Source organism: Cloeon dipterum, chromosome 2 (genome assembly GCF_949628265.1).
Source record: "Cloeon dipterum chromosome 2, ieCloDipt1.1, whole genome shotgun sequence".
Lineage (NCBI taxonomy): Eukaryota > Metazoa > Arthropoda > Insecta > Ephemeroptera > Baetidae > Cloeon > Cloeon dipterum.
The window spans coordinates 35,884,807-35,907,953 of record NC_088787.1 but is presented as its reverse complement, the minus strand read 5'-3'; the positions used below and the strand labels follow the sequence as shown (position 1 = coordinate 35,907,953).

Sequence of the window (23,147 nt, the reverse complement as noted above, 5' to 3'; positions counted from 1 at the left end):
TGGTAACTATGTGTCGAAAAGTCTTAACTTACCACTCAACCAATTGGTCAGAAAGAATTTGGATGCGCACGTGACAAAAGATCCACAAATAGGAAATTAATTTGAAACCACCTCGTCGCGCAACTTGTTTGAACAGACTGATTGTGGCTTTTTGACATTAATAAGTTGTTATTGCTTATAGTCTCACGTGTTTTTGATAAATTTACTCCATTCAACATATTGTGCGTAGTGTTTTTATGAGTTGTTTTGATTTTTTGCCGGGCCCTCATCACAAAGGTAAATCAAACAGTATTTAGAGAAAACAAAACACATATTTATAGTCTTGTTTTTTATATTTTTTCATGCAATACACATGTTTAGGAATTTTAATTCTAACGTTCAATTGAAAGACCGATATCGTTTAAATTTTAACCTGCGTCACATTCACGCCCAGCAGATTGCATACTTTCCAGATCTCCAAGCATTTTTCATCCAGATTTTAAGAGCCGTGCGTTTAATTTAGTAAAATTCAGCGGAGGCTAGATTCGTGCAGACGCGTCCGGTGGAGAATGGCGCGAAAAAATTGTCACGTGAAAATGCGCGAAAAGAAGCAAGTTTTCGTCAATAATGACTTTTGCATTGCTTGTGTCCAAATAGAGCTTTTTGTTTCCCACAATCAGACGCCATCTTGGATCTGCGCAGTGCGAACCAATCTGGTCCCCGCTGGTAAAATCACGGTATTTATAGGTGCTATAAATTTATTTGAAACTGAATTAAATTATACCGCAAATCTCATGAAATTTAAAAATTATTCAGTTCAATCGCAGCGTAATAAATTATTGAATTTTCCACTGATGGCGAGTCCCTGCAGAGTTGGTCTGATATTGAGCCTCGCCGGCTGCACGCGCATCCTGTTCAAATTCTAGGAATAAATTTTTACTCTTCTACGTCATTGGCAGTTTGCGTCACATCCTCGCACATATCAAAATTCACGAGCTCCATAACAACAAATTTTACGCAAACCTGCCGATTTTTCTACTCTATTGAAAATCTGGCCTGATCATTTTAGTTTTAAAATTCATTCATAAAAGACTACTCGCAAAAGTAGCGGTGGATTTTTGAGGTCGGAGCGGTGTAAGACCGATTTCCGCCCGGAGTGAGGATGGCCAGGCTCTTGGTTCCGCAGGTCAGGTTGTACAGCCTCTCAGGAATGATTCCGTCCGGAACCAAAGTGCCCGATTTGCACCACGTGTCCGTTTTGTTGCCGTTGTCCGTGGTTTGTCCGAAAAAGTTCCAGCTCGAAAACGTTTGGACTGAGATCGAATTCAGGTTTTTGGAGAGTATTATTAAATTACTATTAAAATTATTCACCTTTCGCGAAGGCGTAGAAATTATCCCAGCTTTCTTGAGTGGTGAATTCAGCCATGCTCATGTTCAGCTTGCAGCAAATCAAGGCGGCAGCGTCGTATGAAATTGACTGGGACAAAACGGTACAATTTTATTGAAAATTTTCGGATGAGCGCTGAAACTTTACGCTTTCATCCAACCCGATAAAATATTTTTTGCCATTTTTGGTTTTCACAATTTCACCGTCAGAATCTGTCCAAATATTAAATGTTAAGAACTTTTATTCAAAGAGCCATCAGTGTGCCACTTAACTAGATCCCCACAAATTTAGAGATGACACAGATAAACTCTAGGTGTGTAAAAAATATTATGATATAAAAATAAATAGGATGACTACTTCATGAATTTCTCACGCTGACAGTGCACGTTGGTTGGGGCCGGCACGATCTATCCATACTTCTATTGCATGGTGGCTATGAATGTACATCAAAATAATTAAATACCGTCTTTGGCAAAGTTTCTGAGCACACCAATCGATTCTTGAAGGTCGAATTAAGTAAAATGGATATTTTTCCGACCAAAATGTCGCTAGCGTGACGTGAGAACTTTTTTCCCGCCAAAAAATATGAATGCGAGAAGTGCGCATGCGTCAGAGCTGGCTGGATGTGTCAAAGAATTCATTCGTATAAGTAGTCTCTCAAACCAGCTCTGATGCATGCGCATTTCTCGCAAAGACGTTCATATTGTTTTGGCGGGAAAATTCGTTCACACGTCGCGCTGGACTTTTTGCTCGGAAAAAAGTCCACTGTACCTAATTCGACCCTCAAGAATCGATTGGTGTGCTCAGAAACTTCGTCAAAGACTTTCTTTTATAATGTAAACATTTTCATGCATCAATTAACTATGTATATAAATTATTGAAAAATCATTTTTACTGTGGTTGTTCCAGAAATATCAGCAGGTATTGTTGTACTTGGTGCTCCTGTTGTTGTTGTTGTTGTTGCAGCTGCTGCAGACGTTGTTATCGCGGTTGCCGCAGCGGGCATTAAAGTTGTTGCTGCTTCTGCCGAAGTTGACGTAGTTGCTGCCGCTGGTGCAGATGATGTAGTGTCTGCTGCAGCTGCTCCTGCAGCTGTTGTCGTGGGGTTTGGTGGTGGTGGTTCAGGTGGTGCATTCGTTACAGGGTTGTTGTTCACCAAGGTAGTTGTTGTCGGTGACGGCGCTCCTGTCGTCAACGGTGCTGCCATTAAACCTGTCGTGATAGGTACAGGCATTGCTGTTGTTGCTAAAATAGGAGGTGTGGTCGTCAGAGGAATTGCTACATCAGGAGGTGGTGGTGGTGGTGTAGTTGTTGTCAGGGGTAAAGCAGTGTCTTCCTCTGGCTGTGCGGCTGTTGATTCTGGCGAAAGAGGGGCTGCTGGGTCGTCAGCGTAGGTTTCAGGCGTCGTGGTGGTCGCTTCTCCCGGGGCAGCTGGCTCTTGGTAGTCTTCTTCAACAGTTGTCTTCCCGATCATGGTTGTTGTTGTGAAAATCTCAAATGAGGATTTATCGGGTGTGCTCTTCAGTAGGGCGTCTGTTGTTAATTTGGACTGAAAACGTTTATGAGAGTCATTGCAAATTCATCATAATTTATTATGGACTTCCGCCTTAACTTCATAGACAATGTTTGTAACTAGCATATAAAAGAGCAATAAATCTTATTTAACCTTTGATCTGCTTGTGTTGTTCTTTGAAGGCAGACATTTGGAGTGGCCGCAGCACCTAATGATGGTTTGTCTTCGGATCACTACTTTCAGTGCCGGTTTTCTATCTTTTTTAGTCATGGTAATTTTAAAATCGAGACAACAAACTCGAAAACCAGTTACTTAGCTGCAGATGCACTGGATTGTCTCTCCTTGGTGAAATTACTTTAATTATTTTCGAGTCCACTTGCTAACAAATTATTATAAAAATTTCGATAGAGGAATAAAATTAAAATCAAACCATTTGGAGTAGCATAATCACGACAAAAAAGACAGTCAGCATTATAGCTAGCTGGTTTTAAGTTCAAATAAATAAACTAGTAGCAATATTTTCAAACGTGGGTACCTGTGTGATTGCTGCACCTCTTACCATTTCATTTCAACTGCATTGAACAGTATTTCCAGTGCCAGTTAGTGCGCACTTACTGCCAATAGTTTCGATCGATCAGGAAGCTTGCGCTGGCTGGCATTGTCCCTGTCTGTCGACAGCTGCGCCGGAACTGAAACTGCTGATGCGAAACTATTTCATCAGGCTGTGCGTCAGTCACTTTCACAATAATTTCGAACAGACAGTGGAAAAGCGGGGAAAATTAAATGACTAGCCATTTCCCAGTTAAATTTTAGTTCATCAAACTCAAAAATTGATTAAATATTATTATTTGGTTCAACTATAGGCCCCTGGCGCCCGCTCTCTTCGGTATGGATGAAAATACTCGAAAACGACCATTCGACCCCGGGTTCGGAATGGGATTTTCCGGGGGAGGTTATCCCTTTCTTGGGGATTTCGTTATATGTATAACAAACATCTAGCAGGTTAATTTAAACGTTGACCACTAGTCAAAATACCTTTTTCCGTTCTGACGGTATTTTAAAGAATTTATAAAATAGAATCGATTTATTGTATTCTCAAGAAAAAACGTCATCTCTCTCCACCTCCATATGTACAACTCGGTGACTCTGACTATTAGAGGGAATTCAGCAGTGAATACGCGCGCTCACAATCAATCAGCTTCCTCGTTGTGCTTTTTAAAAGAATCCAGAACGAGCTTTAAGCTGGGATAAGCCATTATATATTTAAGATATCAACCAGAAGATGGCGCCACGATCAGACTTTGAGAAACACCATTAAGAGGTTGACTAGTCCTCTACCGCTTGGCACTTTTCCTTTCTCTGTTTTCGGAATAAAATGCTTAATTTCAGAGCAGCATAATTAAAGAAATTAAAACAAAAAATGAAATGAGACCCCTTCAATTGTGCCTTCGTAAATATATGGAAAAACGAAAAATGTTGTCACTTTCTTACGGGTAATAAGTTGACTCCCGCGGGTAGAATTTAAGGATATCAAATCATAGCAGAAAAGTTTTATCATATCTTTATTCTCTCGGAGCCATAAAAGGTAGTCCAGGAAATGATACTAAATGTTCCCCAAGCGAAAAATCTTGTGTATCCTGAAATCCAAATAGATGACCTGACTATCGATGCGGTTAAAAAAGGCAAACTTTTAGGTGTTATGATCTCCGATACTTTAAGTTGGAGGTTGGAGCGAACAGTGTGAATCAGTCATTAATAAACTAAGAAGCGTGACTTATATGTTTACTATCCTACGAGATAAAAAGTAACCCCAAGTGTGTTAAGACAGGTGTATTTCGCTTATGTTCAGGAGCCACATCATGTATTCAATAATTATATGGGGAGGGTCGCCTCATTTAAAACAAGTTTTTATTGCGCAAAAAAGAGTTGTAAGAGCAATGGCCGGTGTTAGGTATTGGAGGAAAAATTGTGCCCTCGACTCATGTCGCCCATTCTTCCAAAAATTTGAAATCATGACTGTCTATTCATTGTACATCCTGGAATGTATGAAATATCTAGTCAAAAATAGATCGAAATTCATGTTAGCGCGGGAAAAGCCATATATCGGCCCCGCTACACGTAACGCAGTCAAACACATTACTAGCCCTTATGATCTCTATGTTGCGCCATGTTCTTTACATATGTCGACCCAAAGCCCAACAGTCATGATCCTTAGATTATTCAACGCCCTGCCGACTGAAATCAAATGTATACAGGATGACCAATTATTTATAAATACTATAAAGAGAATAGTGATGCAATATTAATTTTACGACCTTGCCGATTATTATATCTGTGATTTTGCTTTATGATAACGATATGTATATGTCAAACTATTAGCTGTAATTAGGTTTAGTTTGACGTATTTTAATAAGTCACCAATGTAAATATTGACTTAAAGAAAATAAAAACTATCTGAATCTGTAAAAGATAGAAGAGATCGAGAGCTTTTTACTAGAAATTTCTTTTCTGAATTTCGGTTCGATTACTTCCCTAGGGTGCGGCTCGAACGGCTGAGTTTCTGCGGTCGGTTACTCGTGTTGAAAAGCGTTTTCCAATCGGTCAGCCTGCGTCAAACGCCCAGACCGCTATATCCTTTACGTGCAAGATAACGAGTTCCAATCGAGCGATTGAATTTTTCAATTTTGTTCTGCGGTTGTGCGGTTGGCCTGACTTTAGTTTCTTATCGGATTTCTGACGCAAAGCAAGCATCCTGCCCGGAAATAAAATGCATTTGTATAACTTTTGTTCTAGATTAAAAAGTTCAAAATTTTCAATAATTTTTGCAAGAATTTTACTTATCTTCAGCCAATTTTTAATCAAATGTTGTCTGAAAAGTTTAAAAGAGCCGGTTTGCTAAGTTTGCTTTATTTTATTTCCATTAAAGACCGTCTTTGACGAAGTTTCTTAGCACAACCAATCGATTCCTGAGGGTCGAATTAGGTACGTAGTGGATTTTTTCCCACCAAAAAGTGCAGCGCAACAAATAACCTTTTCCCCACCAAAGCAATATGGACGTATATAGGCGAGAACTGCGCATGCGTAAGAGCTGGATGGATCTGACAAAGAAAAAGACAGTCATTCGCACAGGCGGTCTCTCTGCAAATGCTCAAACCAGCTCTCACGCATGCGCAGTTCGTGCAAATATGTTCATATTGTTTTTGCGGGAAAATAGGTTCGCACGTCGCGCTGAACTTTTTGATTGGTTAAAACTTCCAATTTACCTAATTCGACCCTCGAAAATCGATAGGTGTGCTAAGGAACATCGTCAAAGACGGTCTTTAATTCAAAGTTATCTTATCTCTGGATTTTAAGTTGGAAGCATGTTTTACAACCCCTCATACAATCCGGGGAAGCGGGAGAGCGAATAGTGTGAGAGAGGCCTGTATTTATACCTGAGTTTCTCCCTCTGCTCTCCCCTGTGGATGCCCAAAAACTTACGTTCTCAAATATCGATACATAATTTTATTGATTGTAACATCGTCAGGTAAAACCCTGACATTCATTTATTTCAAAAATTGTAGGATAGATTTCGGTCTTAAAATCGAAAAAACGCCATCATCACTTATATATTGTGAATATTTTTTTTTCGAGATAATTAAATGCTACTCAGAATAATTGTTTTTTGCTCAGTATTATTCGCTTATTGAAATTTAAAAAAAAACTTGTGATTTTTGACAGATTTAATGGTCTTGTCCAAAACGTAGAGGGTGATTTACTGTTTTAACTGTGCAGTAATTCGACAGATTGATAGATTCAAGTTATGACATCTTAAATGAAAGGTATTGCCGAGTATTTTTATCTGACTTACCCTTTTTCAGGGTAACGCACCATGAGATTTGTTCCAGATCAACTTTTCGCGAGATTCACGTTACTCTAATTTTGTTAATGCACGTAGCTCTTGCTGCGACTACCGAATTGCAAAACCTACTGATTATTTTTCAGATTAAATAAGGTTCCGGGTTGTTTTGCATAAAAAAGCCGGGTGCGTGTGTCCGGTCCAACGCCATATTATTCTACTCTCTTGTAGTGCGTCTCGTTCGATGGTTTCTCCGTTCCGAATTTTCTCGAAATAACGCTTGCGTTTAATTTGTTTTCGTTCCTGTTGTGGACGCCTAAAAGAGGCTGGAAGCATGACTCCGTTTTTCGTCGCCATTTTCTTGCTGGCAACCGCCGACACCTTCACTCAGGCCTATGAATCGTCCGGTGATGGTGATACCGAAGATTCGACCGAAGATTCGTCCTATGATGAATCGGTCTATGATTTGTCAATGGAGTCATGCATGAAGCAGGACTTGGAATATCAAACTTTCAAACCACAGGATATTGAAGCTCGTTACATGGCGGTCTACGGAACAAGGATCTTCATCAGCCTTGGAAAATCTACAGGCATTCCGGCGACTCTGTTCTCTTTCCCGACGAATGGCGCGTTCTCTGCGTCCCCGAATCTCACTCCATTTCCTTCGTTGGTCATGCATGTAAGTAACAAAAATAAATGCTATTCGATGCAATGGGGGGGGGGGGAGGTTGCCATTTATCTGCAAAGCAAGCCTATGATGTGCTCACAATTAGGCTTATTTTTGCAATTTGCGCACTTCACGAATTCTCGGCAAGTCGTAAGTTAGGACACAAATTTAAATTTTAGTTGTAGAAATAAGAAAACGTTGAAATCCTGGACTCGGTTTTAAAAGAGCCAATCAATTTCTCTTTTTCCAGAAATTTGGAGATTGCAATAAAATTGAAGAAGCAAGAGGGGTGCAAGTAGATGCCGTTGGAAGGCTGTGGGTGCTCGATTACGGTAGTGACGACTGCAATGGCAAAATATGGACCATTGACCTGTCCGATAATGATCACACCGAACTAATTCACCGATTTGGTTCTCGCGACTGGATACGTGACTTGGCGCTTGATGAAACACCCAACGGAACCTTGGCCTACATCTCCCAGTTTGGTGGACAACACATTGTCGTGTATAGTTTGGAAAGAAACCAATCATGGACTGTGCACACGCCAGGAATCAAGGCCTATTCCATTGCCCTGTCCCCGAAGGATGAAGAACCGAGACAGCTCTACCTTGGCCAATTGAGCTCCACTGAACTGTTTTCAATTTCCGTTGCCGAACTCCGCAACGGAAATCGAACTTCAAATCCGAAACTAATCGGAAATTGGACTGCAGAACCATACAGAATGCGGATGGACAATCACGGGACCATGTATGCCACCTTTCGGAGGAAGAATTTCATACAATCTTGGAAAACTTCCCAGCCATTTGAGGAGCAGCATTTTCATGAGGTGAGTCACCAATTTAAAATATGTATCGTTTAAGGACAGAAAATTTTAATCTATAATTTTGCGAAAGGGGTTTTTCGGATCCTCATTATTTTTTTTATCAACTCTAATGTTTCCGAGAATATGTGAGACTGGGAGAAAGCTTGTCGAAAGCAGAGGTAGATGGGCCACGAATGCCGCTTAATTTAAAAAAAAATAGAGGGAGGCGGAAATTATTCATCTGCTTGTAGAGCCAGGAAGTGAAAACCATGAAATATAATCGTGTGACGATTGGCACCGCATGAAATAAACTATTGATAGTCACATTTAAACATATAAATTTTTTTTCTAGCTCACGTGAAGTGGAATTTTTCAAATACTATCAAAAATTAAACCCGCAGCTGCATTTTAAATAATAAATTTTACCGTTTTCATTAAATTCTAATCATTGAGTTGGTGCATTGCTTGGTTTTAGGTCGCGGGACCGAATAATTGTGTTCCGTTTACTTTTGCCTTGGACCATGATGGAATTCTTTTGATAATGCTGTTTGATTATTGTAATAAGCCAAGGCTATTGGAGGCTGCTGTGGGTGAAAAATCCTTCAAGACTTCGCCAGGTAAGTCTCCTCTGAACACAGCTTCCTTGACAACTTTTTAATATCAGACAGAATGAAAAAATCTAACTTTGTCGTATTTAAAACCGGGCAAAGAGCTCCTTTTGTAACGAGTTTGTTGCTAAAAACCGACGACGTTTATTCAAAAGGACTCGCCGCAGCCTGGGCGAGAGCATTACAATTTTTTTATTTCTATCCGTCAATTTAGAGCTCTTGGTTTTAAGAAAACATCTTAGGAATTAACATCCACCCCTAAATTTTCCCTTTTGTAACAAGATATAAAAAAAATAAATAGGTATTTCTATAAAATATTTGATATACCCCAATGTTGTTGAGATTTTTACAAATTAATTATTCAAAATTTCCATTCAGTGCATAGCAGAAACTGTTCACAACCCATTTTCGCTAAAAATTTGTTAACTATTTCAATTTGAATAATTGACCGTTTTGGAATATCTCCATGCTAGAATAAATGACCTCGTGTCCATTAATCTTATTTCATAAGGCTAGCCATTCCAATCACCGCTTTCTCAATCACCATTTCTCTAAAGACCTAAAGACCTGTTACTATTGCAGAACAATGTCAACTGTTCAACATCATTCTGATCTGCTCCAACGTATTTACCGTGATCCTGTCGGGTTTGATCATTCTTTGGCTCATCCTGAGACAGAGGAGGAACAACTCCATTCCGCCAAACACCAACGAGGTCCAGGAAATGCCCGTTATCGCTGACAACCACGCCGATGACGTCGGCCCCGCGGAAAGTGCCGCAGTACGAGGAAGAAGTCATATACGACCAGGTTGCTGACACGCCCCCTTCTCCTGGTCTCTACGAGCCACCGATTTTTCTCAGCCCGCGATCGGCGAGAAGAGGGAAAGCGATGCGTGCGAGGCAGAGGGCTTTCGAGAAATTTGGGGAGGCGCCTCGAGCTCCAGTCGATCAGTACGACGACGTCGACCCTGCTGAACCGGAACCTTTGTACGATAACGTTGCACCGGCAACTTCCAGGACACCAAGACTGCTTCCGAGTCTGCGCAATACCTGAAATTCCTGCCATGAGCATCAACGGCATACTCGGTTCTTTGGAAATAAATTATTTAACTCTATTTGTATTAAATATTTAGGAAATAAATAAAAAATCTAGTTATTTCTAAAAAAAGTGTTTTATGTTCAGTCATTCCTTGTTGATTTCTCATGAATAAACTATTGCTATATTTTTATACATAATTAAGGAATTACTAAAAGAAATACAGGAAACGAAGCTAATTTTGAAAATCAAAAGTTGAAAATGTCAGTTAAAGACAGTGTAAGAGTCGACGATTTTTATTTTCTTAACTCTGTACCCTAATTTTTAGCTTGCTGTTAATCGGTATGAAGGAAATAAAGCCATGCGGTGATAAGAAATTAAGCACGCAGCGATAAATTTATCTTGCTTTCCTTCTTCATAGCAGCTGTTATTTTGGAAATACTTTGATAAGCCCTGAAATATTTACTTTGGGACAATGACATGGAATGATTTGGTTTTTTGCTCCGATTTTTCAGTGAGAAGTGCGCGAGCAATTGAATCAAATTCAAATCGGCTAAAAGGGAGAAAAAACGCGGGCCGGCCACAGCTTGGCTCTGGATCGGCGCGTGCGGCAGCGAGAAGAGATTAAAAAAAGGAGAATTGCGGAGATTCGAGTGATGCACGAGCTCAGTATTTTCTACGCAGAGTGAAAAAAAGACCACATTTCGTGAACAGGATTTATTTTGTTATATATGAATAAATGAGGCCAACAACAGAAGCCTGGCCGCTATAATAAGGATTCAAAAGCTCCCTGAATTGAGGTTCAAATTTAATTATTAGAATCTAGTTTCAGTGTTTTGTCGGTAAATTTTCATTTTCTTTTATGTTTATGCCTCCATGTCGGGGGGTTGAAAGTGAATTTCGCTGTTTTCATCGATCTTTCTCAGCAGTAAATAATTTTTAAATTTTTCGGAAGCAGTTCTGCTTTGTATGGAGAATTTAGGGTGATTTAGGAGATGCCTGGAGAGACTTCCAAAAACATTCATCCACATAAACCATATGAGTAAAAATTTAGTTCGAACAAGAAATTGAGGCTTTTGCAGGATATTTCGATGCTTTTGTGTCAATCCGCATGCGCGTTTCTTTTGATAAAGCACGCGAAATATTTGATGAGCATTTGAAAGCAACATTATTTTTAAATTGTTAACATCCGTTCGGGACTTTTCAGGTTTTTTCAACATGATTGATGCAAAATGGCACCAAAAATGAAACGGGAACGAATTTAAGCCATAATGACCACTAGAAAAATCCAGAAATTGACACTTAAATAAATTAAAATACAATTTAAATCCAAAAATACCTAAAACTAACAATTTAAAAACTCTCTGTCAACTAACCATATATTAGCGAAGCAAAAACGCGTGCAGCGCAATTGTCTCGACGGTAAGGGCGAGAGGCGCCTTAAGGATCAAAAACGTCTCTTGGGTGAAGCAAGCCGCCCGTGAAGCCCTGTCCTTTAAAATAATATTGATTTGCGTGGCGTACATTTCTCTATATTTTTTAATGCATTTACCCTGACTATTCTTTTCCTTAAATTGAAAATTGTTTTATATGTATTATAAAATTAAAAAAGTTCCGGGTTGTTTCATGTAAAAAGGCCGGGTGTGTATTCGATCCATTTCCATTCGACTCTCTATAGTTGTGCGTCTCGTTAGATCGTCGCTCCGTAACGAATTTTCTTGAAGTTGCGTTTTTCTTTGTGTTTGTGCTTTTTGTGAACACTTGGAAGTGGCCGGAAGCATGAATCCGTTCGTGTGCGTCATTTTCTTGCTCGGCCTTTCATCCGTGGCCACCGCCGCCAACTTCACTCAAGTTTTCAAGTGGAATGAAATGGACTTTAAGTGGCCGTCCGTGGCGAACAATACAAAGGCCTTGGAAAGTGGAACTTTCAAACCAAGGAACATTTTTCCTCATTACATGGCTGTGCACGGAACAAGGATCTTCCTCAGCCTTCAGATATATGATGACATACCGGTGACTCTGGTGTTTTTGCCAACGAGCAGCACGTCCTCTGCGTCCCCGAAGCTCACTCCATTCCCTTCGTGGGACATACATGTAAGTAGCAAAAATAAATGCCTTGTTTGTTTTAATTTTTTATTTGGGAAGCCGTTATTAACCTGCAAAGAGAAGCACGTGCTCTATACTCACAATTAATAGGCAATTGTTGTAATTTGCGCAATTCACGTACTCTCGAAAATTATATAAATTGCAAATTGCTTTTCTTGGCAAATATTTTCCACGCGTGGCACGTTTTTGAAGCGTGGTTTCTGTGGGTGTGAAATGCGGAAGAAAAACTGTGTTTGTTGAGCTTCAGTTGGAAGTTAGGACACGAATTAGAATTTTAGTTGCAGAAAGCCACTGGTTAAATGCGTCGATATAAAAAATCTTCAGTTTGACTCTGTGTAAAATTAGCCAATCAATTCCTCTTTTTGCAGGGAAAGGTAGACTGCAACAAAATTGAAGAAGCAAGAGGGCTGGTTATAGATTCTGTTGGAAGGCTATGGGTGCTCGATAATGGTAGCAAGAATTGCAATTCCAAAATATGGACTATCGATTTGTCCAACAATGACCACACCAAACTAATTCACTGGTTTTCTTTTCGCTATTCCATGCACGACTTGGTGCTTGATGAAACGCCCAACGAAACCTTTTGGCCTACATTTCGTGGTTGTTTCAACAACACATTGTCGTATTTAGTTTGGAAAGAAATCAATCTTGGATAGTGGACACGCCAGGAATTAAGAGTTATTCCATTGCCCTGTCCCCTCAGGAGGAGCCGAGACAGCTCTACATCAGCAATTACACCTCCAATGAACTGTTTTCAATTTCCGTTACCGCACTCCGCAACGGAAATCGTTCTGCTATTCCGAAACTAATTAGAAAATGGGCTTCAACTTATTCATATAGAATGCTGATGGACAACCACGGGACCATGTATGCCACATTTTGGGGGAAGAATTACATAAACTCTTGGAATACTTCCCAACCATTCGAAGAGCAGCGTTTTTATGAGGTAGGTTTATCAATTTCAAATGGCATTTGTTTGAAAACAGAAAATATGGAACTTTAAAATTTATTTAAAAATATTTTCATTTCTGATTGTAACAAACACGAGTTGAACCTAAATTTAAGATCTGTTTCTACTCAAACCTGAGATTTATCACATTTGTAGGGTTCAAAGGTGAAAGTTCATTGATTCAAAATTACGTTTTAATGCTGCAAAATATCTCAGATTTGTGAAAATATAGAAATTGTCTATTAAATAAAAAGTATGGAATTACTTTATTTTAAGACAATTGAAGGTAAAATAGAACAATTTCTTATAGGAAAGTATTCATTCGCTTGTAGATCGAGGAAGTGAAAATTAAAAAAAAAAATCGTGTGACGATTGGCACTGGCCGTTATTTCTAGCAGGACATAGAAACTATATCGTTAGTCACAATATTTTACATAACACCAAAAACTGTTCCTCTCACGCGAAATAGAATTTTTCAAACACAATTAAGAATTTACCACACCACCGCGTCATTAAATAATGTTTTTTTTACCATTTTCAATAAATTCTTAATCATTGAGTCGTTGTTGCTTGATTTTGGTTTTAGGTTACAGCACTGAATACTTATTGGCCGTTTACTTTATCCTCGGACCAAATTGGTACTCTTTGGATAACGGTATTTGATGAGGAAAGAGAGCCAAGATACAGACTTTTGAAGGCTGCAGTCGGTGCAAAATCCTTCAAGGCATCGCCAGGTAAGCATTGAATCTCAATTTCATTGTTCTCAGAGTAAATAAGAGCTGTTATATATTCTCTAAGTGAGTATTTTGAAGATTTTGCGCAGTTTTTATATTAAAAACTGCACTAAAAATACTAAATACTAAAAACATTAAAGTATTCAGGGTGAATTCTAAAAATCTCAAGATTTTTTTTTTATTTTAGGGTGAAACACAAACCAATAATCAGCCCCATATTAATAGGTATTTGCGCGTTACACAATGAGAATTAATTTAGAGCTCTTGGTTTTATTAAAACGTCTTGGGAATAAATCCAGCTCTCAATGCATTGCAGAAACTGTTCACGGAAACATTTTTCCAATACAATTTTGCTTAAAATTTGTAGACTTCACTTTGATTTTATTGCGGTGTAAATGCGTCTGCATGCTAGAATAGAAGACGTATATAATGTCGGCTTATTTATAGTTCAGTTTGGCCAGCCTATCCAATCACCGCTACCATTTCTCAAAATACCTAACCAATTGCTGCCATTACAGAACGATCCAGCGTGTCTTTTCCAACCACAACAAAATCCTGGACGCCTGCTGAAGAAACTGCCACAACCGAGGTGCAGGAGAGCAGCGTCTTTAAAGAAGAATTGAACCAATATCGGCTATATATTATCATACTGATCTGCTTCATCGTGTTCTGCATCGTCTTGTTGGGTCTGATCATTCTTTGGCTCATCCTGAGACAGAAGAGGAACAACTCCATTCCGCCAAACACCAACGAGGCCCAGGAAATGTCCGTTATCGCCGACAACTACGATGACGTCGGCCCCGCGGAAGAGCCGCTGTACGAGGAAATAAAACACGACCAGGCCGCTGCCCCTGCTGCTCCTAGTCTCTACGAGCGGCCCATTATTCTCACAATCAGCCCGCGATCGGCGAGAAGAGTGAAAGCGATGCCTGAGAGACCGAGGACTTTCGAGAAATTCGGAGAGGCTCCTCGTGCTCCAGTCGAGTTCGAGTACGACTACGTCCGCACTTCTCAATTGGAACCTTTGTACGATGACGTTGCACCGGAAACTTCCGCGACACCACCTGGCGGAGACACTACTTCCGAGTCGGCGCAATACCTGAAGATCATGCCATGAGCACCAATGGCAGATCTCGGTTGTTAAGATGTATATAAATAAATTATTTCATCATCGTTACATAGACGCTTTAGGAAAAAATAAAATTTGTTCTTTCTTATGTATTTTATATTATTCCGTGTTGATTTCTCATGAATAATCTCATGGTATTTTTATTCAGAATAAAAAATTAAGGGAAAAATAGACGCAAAATTTTAAAATCAGACGCTGAAAATATTAGTTAAAGTCAGTGATTTTCATTTTCTTTACTTTTTGTGCTCTTAATTTTTATTAAAGTGAAAGAGAGAAAGCAGCTTTGCTATTGGTCGGTAGGAAAAAAGCCATGTGGCGATAAGAAATTTTACACGCAGCGATCAAATTTTCCTTGCTTTCCTTCTTTAGCTGATTTTATAAAGTAAAAATTTTTAAAAAACACTTTGATATAGAATAAACCATGAAACTGCATGTTGTGCTGACTATGCAGACAGATGGCGCTGCGTACTACACACATTCAAGAAAAATCAACCTAAACATCTAAACTTTATTTCATATCAATCAGCAATGAATTAACAAACTAAAAGAGAATTGAAGTACTCAATATATCATGACGACATTTCAACACTGTAAATTACCCTACTCCTGTGATAATTAAGTCAATAAATTAGTGAGTTTATCCAGTATAAAAGTGAAATCTTGTACGTGTTTCCTCCTATTCTGATTTCCAATTTAATTAATCTTCAGCATAAAACGCTGACTGCTAAATTCAGAAGAACTCATTTTGGGAACAACAAACTGGCCTCTGATTTATTTTTTGGCTCGGATTTTTTCAGTGAGAAGTGCGAGGAATCAAATTACAAATCGGCCAAATGGGAGAAAAATGCGCGGGCCGGCCACACTGCTGCTTTGCTCTGGGTCGGCGCGTGTGGCAGCGAGAAGCGACAAGGAAAAGGAAAGCAGCGGAGATTCGAACGAGATCAGTATTTTGCACGTAAAGTGCCAAATGCAGAGGGCTTTCAAGTGATTTTAAATGCAAAAAATGTAAAGAGCCAATTTTGGTTTAATTTATCGCGGTTTCTTATTCGGACAGCACAATTCGTTTAACAGGATTTATTAAATTTTTAAACACAAGGCCAAAAATAGCCTGGCCGCGCTAATTTTTCGGTAAACTTTCCTTTTCTTCAATGTTTATGCATCAATGTCGGGGGTTGAAAGTGAATTTCGCAGTTTTCATCGGCCTTTATCTGCAGTAAATAGTTATTAAATATATTTTGGGCACCAGTTCATCTTATTTTGGAGAATTTATGGTGATGAAGAGTAGCCTGGAGAGACTTCCACAAACATGCACGTAAACCACAAGTAAAAGTTTGGTTCAAACGCACTCAATTCAGGCTTTGGCCGGAAATTTCAATGCTCGAATTTCAGTCCGATTTCTTCCTTAGGGTGCGGCTCGGGCGGCTGAGTTGTTTGTTTGCAAGTTTCTGCGGTCGGCACCTCGTGTTGAAAATCGTTTTCCAATCGGTCAGCTTGCGTCAAACGCTACTCAGACCGCAATTTCCTGCTTGTGCTAGAGAACGAGTTCCAATCTACTAGCCAAGAGTGAGCGATTAAATTTTTAAAACTTTCTTTACTTTTTCGACATAATTCATTGTAATATTCATTGAGACAACAAACACGAAAATAACCAGTTACTAAGCACCAGGGAAACTGGATTTTCTCTCCTCGATGAACTTATTTTAGAGTCTACGCCTATATGCTTATAAAAATTATGAAAATTGCGATAGAAGAATAAAATGGTTTTCTATTTGGAGAAGCAATATGTATGTGTCTCGGAAAAAATTATGTCTCAATGGTTTAAAAAAAATAAACTAGTATGTTAGCAATAATTTCAAACGTGTGCTCCTGTGTGGTTGCTGTACCTCTGCCTATTTCAACTGGAGTGGACAATTCCCAGAGCTCGTTAGTGCGCACTTTCTGCCAATATAATTCCAATAAATAATCAGGAAGCAGTGTTGCCACATTGTCCCTGTCTGTCGAGAGCGCGCCGGAATTGAAACAGCTGATGCGAAACTATTTCATTTCCGACCGTCGACTTACCGAGAGAAATTTTAATTGGCTGAATTTGACATTGAAATTTATAGACAGGAAGCATTGCAGAACAACAGCAAACACTCTAACGTCACGTTTACGCACGAACATTCCTGGCGCATCGCGCACTCTCATAGCAGTAAAATTGCCCAGATCATTGTCTCGTAAAAGCAAAATAAAAAAGAATTAGTGAGTTCCTATTAGACAATTCATATTTTAAATACCAGAAAAACAGGAAACCGGCGTCGCATGCCTTCACAGCGCATTGCATAATTTTTATATTCGCAGGCGTTCAATGTCCACACATTTGCAGTTTGATTTGCAATTAAAATAAAAACCAGCTAATAAGGAGAGAGATATTAGTTTTTTAGTTTAAATTAAATGAAATCTCAAAACAATTTTTAAAGGTCTGATATTATTTCCCTGCAGAATTGAACCATTGGCGAGACTCATCGCCCGCCAGCTGCATGTGCGCGCTTCCTGTTTAAATTGTAGGAAAAAATTCCATACTCATTCACGTCACATGAAATTCAGTATCATATTGCGGCGGTTAATTTGCTTGCCATCTACAGACATTTTGAAAATACCTATAGCTCCTATAGTGAAATTGATTTAACACGTTTAATAAATTATTCTCAAAGGCGGAAAGCACTCTGATATTATCGGCGAGCTGATAAGCCGGGCCCCCTTTCACGCCAACACAAGTCTGGTTTTCACAGAATGAGTCATAAAAGGAGGCTCGAGTGAGATTAAAATACTCAGCTCCTTGTCAGCTGTCTGATTTTGCTCTCTCTGCAGGATAATTCTCAGCTTCCGACTGAAAAAATGGGACTAGTTCTTTTTTATGCGATATTGCTTCCTCAACCCAAAATTTTGGATATTGAACCCTCTCAGCGACACATTAACCTGAAACAAATTATGTTCTCCATGTACATGCAGGTAACATTTTTTTCTGAAAGCTAATTAAATTTAATATTCTTAATTTCCCCTTTATATATATATGATGCTACATAGAAAATTTGTCTTTCTTTTAATTTCATGAGAGTCTGCACCACTGATGTTAAATTTGCTTTTGAATTCGTCTTTATCGCGCTATATAGCATTAAAAGCTTTGCTGATAAGAATGAAGATAAGATTAACTATACTTAAAGAAACGCTTTTGCTAAAGTCTCCCCTTTGCGCGATAAAATTTCGATAACAAATGACAGATTAAACGAAAAGTCTATATTTTAAAAGTCTAACGTGAGCACCCGCTGATAATATAATTTTTATTTAGTCCATTATTTTTGTGCTTCACGAAAGAGGCACGGATGAGTTCGCGGCCGATCCAGCCCAACCAGAGCCAAGCAGAGGGTTTGCCGCTCATCCGAAGGAACCCCATTGGACCGAAACCTCCAATACCCTGTGCCAGGAAAGAGGAAGAAACACCGCGAGTCCCGCCTTCACCAGGATTCCCACAAATCAGAAATGGATCCACAGGAGAGGAAAGAATGGAAACCTTCTCCGAATCCTCATTGGCTTCTGCAGGACCGCCCCCTCCCCTCATGAAATTATTCCCCTCCCTCAAACCTCAAGAATTCTCCTCTTCTGCCTCCATGCAACGGAAGAGGGGAAACAGGAAGAAGCCAGTTACCTTCAGCGAGACGAAAACCTTCCTCCAAGCATACCCCACCCGTCGTCTGTCCGACAGGGAGCTTCAGAGTCTGCTGCCACCCACCTGGTCACCCACCTGCGTCCGAGACTTCCGACTTTACAACGTCGTCAGGGTCCCTTTGCCTCCTGGCTTCGAATTTATCGTCCACAAAATAAACGTGCTTCTCAGCGGAAGTGGACATAGAGTCAGGGCCATTACAAAGGTAGTATAATTTTTTACCTCATCAAACAAAGGAAGAATCAGGTAACAACTATTTTAAATTTCAGTTAGAGAATCCATACCAGTTCCTGTTATACCAACTAAAGATGATTGAGAACGAGGGGAGTCACGAAAGGGTGCTGTTCCACGGCACCAGCTTCAACAAAATCGTGTCCATCGCCACGGACAATTTTAATTGGCGCCTGGCGGGAAGCCGCGTCGGCCACCGCCACGGACTCGGCGTCTACTTCTCGACCAACCCCACCTTCTGCCTGAAGTTCGCCTGGCAGGACCGCTGCTTCCTGGTCGCCAGGGTGCAGGTCGGTGCCATCACCAGGGGCGCCGCTGACACACGCCTGCCAGGTCCGAGCGCGGATGCCACCGGTGACGGGAGAAATACGGTCGTTAAGTACCATGACCATGAGTTCTACCCTGATTTTGTCGTACGCTACTGACATTTAGAACAAATAAAACTAAAGACTGTTACTCTCTTTTAATTATTTAATAACTGACTCAATTTGTTTCTCACAAAAAATAAAAATAAAAAATTGATAGGGCTTTTTCTGACAATTTCATTGCTTTCTTCTTTGTTGAATTTTGGTTCAATTTCTTCCTTATTAGTGTCGAAAAGCGTTGCCCAAATCGGTCTTGCTGAGTCAAACGCTCTCTGACCGCAATTTCCTGAATTTTGGAGCTAACGATTGACGCATTCGATCAATTATTTCTGCAGTATAGCCAGCTTTTTGGTTTCTTATTGAATTTGTGACGCCCAATTTTTGTAAATAGCGATAAAAAGGCAGTAAAAAGGTTCCGGGTTTTCGTACAAAAAGCCCGATGTTGTGTTCGATCCAACACGCCATTCGACTCTCTGGTTGTATATGCGTCTTGTTCGTCGCTCTGCTCCGAATTCTCTCAAAATGGCTGCCTTAAAATGGTTGTGGACAGTTAAAATCATGACTCCGGTCTTGTGTGCCATTTTCTTGCTCTGCCTTTCATCCCTGGCCATTGCCGCCAACTTCACTCAGGTCTACGAGTGGCCTGATAAGTTGGACTACGAGTGGCCGTCAGAGGAAAACAGGACGAAGACCTTTAAACCAGAGGATATTTTTCCTCGCAACGTGGCAGTGTACGAATCAAGGATCTTCCTCAGCCTTGATACATATGGTAACGACATTCCGGCGACTCTGGTGTCTTTGCCGACGAGCAGCGAGTCCTTTGAACCCCCGAAGCTCACTGCATTCCCTTCGTGGGACATTCATGTAAGTAACAAATATAAATGCTATTAGTTGTACATTTTATCGGGGGAACAAGTTGTTCTTAATATGAAAAATGAAGCATGCAATCGAATCCAGAAAAAATTAGGCAACTGGTTCGCTGCATCTAAATCCAAAATCTTCTGTTTGTCTCTGTTTTAAAAGAGCCAATCAATTCCTCTTTTTGCAGGGAAAGGGACATTGCAACAAAATAGAAAAAGCAAGTGGACTGGAAATAGATTCCGTTGGAAGGCTCTGGGTGCTCGACAGCGGAAGCGACACTTGCAAAAAATCCAAATTATGGACAGTGAACTTGTCCAACCGCGACCAAACCAAACTAATTCACCAGTTCCCTTTTCAAAAATCGATGAACGACTTGGCGATTGACGAAACACCTGACGGAACCTTGGCCTACATCTCGCGGTGGGATGAACCAAACATTGTCGTCTTTAGTTTGGAGAAAAATACGTCTTGGGTAGTGGTCACGCCAGGAATAATAAAGGCATATTCCATCGCCCTGTCCCCTCAGGAGGAACCGAGACAGCTCTACCTCAGCTATTGGAACTCCACTGATCTGTTTTCAATTTCCGTTACCACCCTCCGCAACAGAACTCTAACTGCAAAGCCAAAATTTATTAGAAAATGCACTGCAACTTATTTATGTCGAATGGTGATGGACAACCAGGGGATCATGTATACCTCCTATTTGAAAAAGAATTTCATCAACTCTTGGAACTCATCCCAGCCATTTGAGGAGCAGCGTTTTCTTGAGGTAGGTCACCAATTTAAAATAACACTTGAGACCAGACTTAAAAAAATCAGACCGATTTCTCAAATATGTAAAAATGAAAAAAAAACATTTAATTAGCCGATTAAATAAAATGTATGGGACTTGGAATTTTTTGAATACAGTAAGGAAGGAAAAATAGGAAAATGTTATATTGCGTTGGAGGAAACTATTAATTGGCTTGTTAAAGTCAGGAAGTGAAAGTTAAAAAAAATCGTGCTCGCGGAGGCAGTTTATTTGTGGCATAGGAAATGTAAATTTTCAAACACGAGCCTCCTAAGCTGCATTTCAATTGAATGAATTATTCCTCCGCGTTTTCACCAAGTAATTCTTATCTTGTCGGTGCATTACTTGGTTTTAGTTTGCTGGACTGATGAATATTGTAAGGACGTTTACTTTCGCCTTGGACCAAAATGGAATGCTATGGATAACGGTGTTTGATGCAGATAGAAAGCCAAGATTCAGGCTTTTGAAGGCTGCAGTCGGTTCGAAATCCTCCAAGGCCTCGCCAGGTACGTTTCCTCTGATTGTGAGCACAGTTTACTTGAAAAAAAAAACTAAAGAGCATTTTTGTAACGAGTGTTATAATTGCTGAAACCAACGAATCAAAATGCGTGTTGATTTATTCTTTTTTTCAGGTACGCCAGTAATTCCGAATATCCTTTCCCAAAACCCCAAACCATCGCATGTTGCCATTACAGAACGACCCAGCTTTTTTCACCAATATCGGCTGTATATCATCATCCTGATCTGCTTCATCGTGCTTTGCGTCGTCTTGTCGAGTCTTATCATTTTATGGCGCATCCTGAGAAAGAAGAGGACCAATTCCCTTCCGCCAAACACCAACGAGGCCCTGCAAATGTCCGTTTTCTGTGACAACCAGGAAGTCCAGGATGACGATTCGAGACCTTCATCCGTTGCGGCCAGTTGCGATGACATCGGCTCCGCAGAAGGGCTATACGCGGAAGTCATACACGACCAGGTGGCTGCCACGCCCCCTTCTCCTGATCTGTACGAGCGGCCGATTATTCTCAGCCCGCGATCGGCGAGGAGAGTGAAAGCCTTGCCTGAGAGGCCGAGGAGTTTCGAGAAATTTGGAGACGCGCCTCGAGCTCCAGTCCAGCTCGTCGACGTCGGCCCTGCTCAACCGGAAAATCTGTACGATGACGTGGCACCGGAAACTTCCAGGACAACACGTTGCGAATGCACTTCTTCCGAGTCTGCGCAATACCTGCAACTCTTTCCATAAAAGCAATATCGATGAATCTCGGGTCTATAGATATATAAAAATATAAATAAATTATATTATTATCAGTTCATAGATGCATAATATATCCTTTAACATGTATTTAATAATTGGAAAATAAAGAAAATTAACCTTGTAATTTGTTAGATGTATTTTTTATTAAATCATTCCATACAGATTCCTCATAAAAACTTGCTTAACAAAAAGATGAAAGCAAAAGTTAAGAAACGTTTGTTGGAAACGCTAAAGCCAAGTAGACAGTAAATAAAATTCAGCGATTTTTTTATTTTTCTTTAATTTTTATGAAAGAGAAACAGAAAGCAGAGTACAGTGTTGGCCAGTGAAGGAAATGAGTCATATTATGAGAGGCGATAAGAAATTTAATCAGGCGATGAAAATTTTTCTTGCTCTCCCTTATGGTCTCCTTCTTCTGCATATTTTATAAAAACACTTTAATAGAGAGAATAAGCCAAGAAAAATACAAGAGTAAAGCAAATGTCACGTTTCGAGCAGATAAACAAAAATTTAAGTTAATGAAATCAAGTAAAAAAGTCCTCCATGTCTCGAGTCCATCAAATTTAATTTCAAGCTAGAGAGACCGAAAACGGCCTATTCTTTCCTATACTTTCCCCAGCTGGTGCCTTTCTAGGCCAGCCGCAGCGATTTGACACCAGTTTGGAATGGAAATAAACTCATTAAAGTGCAAAGTGATGGACATTTCGCGCGCGCGGTTAATCCTGCATTTTGCGTACACCCTCAGCGACGTGCCACTTTGAGACAACGACCGCGCGCCGCGCCTTGGCTCTGCAGTCTGCATCTGCAGGCGCGCGTTGGGGCAGGTCAGGCCCAAGAGTGCGTGACTGACTCATCAAGACTCTGCGCCTACGTCTGTGTGGCTGCCATTAATTCTACTAAATTTCCACATTTAATTAACTCATGACTGCGTCTTTTTCTTTAATTTTCAAAAGAAATATTCAAAATTTAAACAAAATTCTATTTTAATTTTCTCCACTAACCATCGCAATCAAACAAAATTGTATTTTTTTGAATTGTGCCAAAAGCAAAACAGGCATGATAGTGCTAACAATAAGCGCTGTTCTTTTGCGAGTTCAAATATCGGGCTACAGGTGCCGGTAGTAGTCGCCAAATCAGATCGAATCAATAATTTGTTGCGATCAATACACGCTTCTTGCAGCTAGGCAAGTTATAA

At 40.0% G+C, this 23,147-nt stretch overlaps 6 protein-coding genes across 7 annotated transcripts in view; 4 read left to right on the top strand and 2 right to left on the bottom strand.

The window, feature by feature from the left end:
* Positions 1-23,147, bottom strand: part of LOC135935978 (uncharacterized) — a 192,761-nt gene that overhangs the window by 59,682 nt on the left and 109,932 nt on the right. The gene's annotated exons all lie outside the window — the stretch shown is intronic.
* Positions 332-3,544, bottom strand: LOC135936203 (uncharacterized). Its single transcript, XM_065478945.1, has 10 exons — positions 3,415-3,544; positions 3,310-3,360; positions 3,192-3,258; positions 3,033-3,136; positions 2,262-2,915; positions 1,740-1,799; positions 1,639-1,675; positions 1,514-1,578; positions 1,351-1,456; positions 332-1,292 (listed from the first exon to the last, which is right to left on the bottom strand). The coding sequence occupies exons 1-10, from the start codon at positions 3,439-3,441 to the stop codon at positions 1,072-1,074; spliced, it is 1,392 nt and encodes a 463-aa protein (XP_065335017.1). The 5' UTR covers positions 3,442-3,544; the 3' UTR covers positions 332-1,071.
* LOC135935788 (protein yellow-like) lies at positions 7,052-9,899 on the top strand. Its single transcript, XM_065478345.1, has 4 exons — positions 7,052-7,396; positions 7,635-8,210; positions 8,662-8,803; positions 9,377-9,899. Exons 1-4 carry the CDS (start codon positions 7,052-7,054, stop codon positions 9,607-9,609), a joined length of 1,296 nt encoding a protein of 431 aa, XP_065334417.1. The 3' UTR covers positions 9,610-9,899.
* On the top strand, positions 12,305-14,897 carry LOC135937305 (uncharacterized). The gene is made up of 3 exons (XM_065480452.1): positions 12,305-12,881; positions 13,471-13,618; positions 14,137-14,897. Exons 1-3 carry the CDS (start codon positions 12,777-12,779, stop codon positions 14,733-14,735), a joined length of 852 nt encoding a protein of 283 aa, XP_065336524.1. The 5' UTR covers positions 12,305-12,776; the 3' UTR covers positions 14,736-14,897.
* On the top strand, positions 17,809-19,149 carry LOC135936723 (protein mono-ADP-ribosyltransferase PARP12-like). Its single transcript, XM_065479656.1, has 2 exons — positions 17,809-18,655; positions 18,720-19,149. Exons 1-2 carry the CDS (start codon positions 18,110-18,112, stop codon positions 19,104-19,106), a joined length of 933 nt encoding a protein of 310 aa, XP_065335728.1. The 5' UTR covers positions 17,809-18,109; the 3' UTR covers positions 19,107-19,149.
* LOC135936511 (protein yellow-like) lies at positions 19,525-21,957 on the top strand. Of its 2 annotated transcripts, none has more exons than XM_065479341.1 (4): positions 19,525-19,910; positions 20,095-20,676; positions 21,053-21,203; positions 21,393-21,957. In XM_065479341.1, exons 1-4 carry the CDS (start codon positions 19,530-19,532, stop codon positions 21,938-21,940), a joined length of 1,662 nt encoding a protein of 553 aa, XP_065335413.1. In that variant the 5' UTR covers positions 19,525-19,529; the 3' UTR covers positions 21,941-21,957. The 2 variants fall into 2 exon arrangements, with proteins under 2 accessions (XP_065335413.1, XP_065335412.1); XM_065479340.1 differs by having other exon boundaries at positions 21,330-21,957.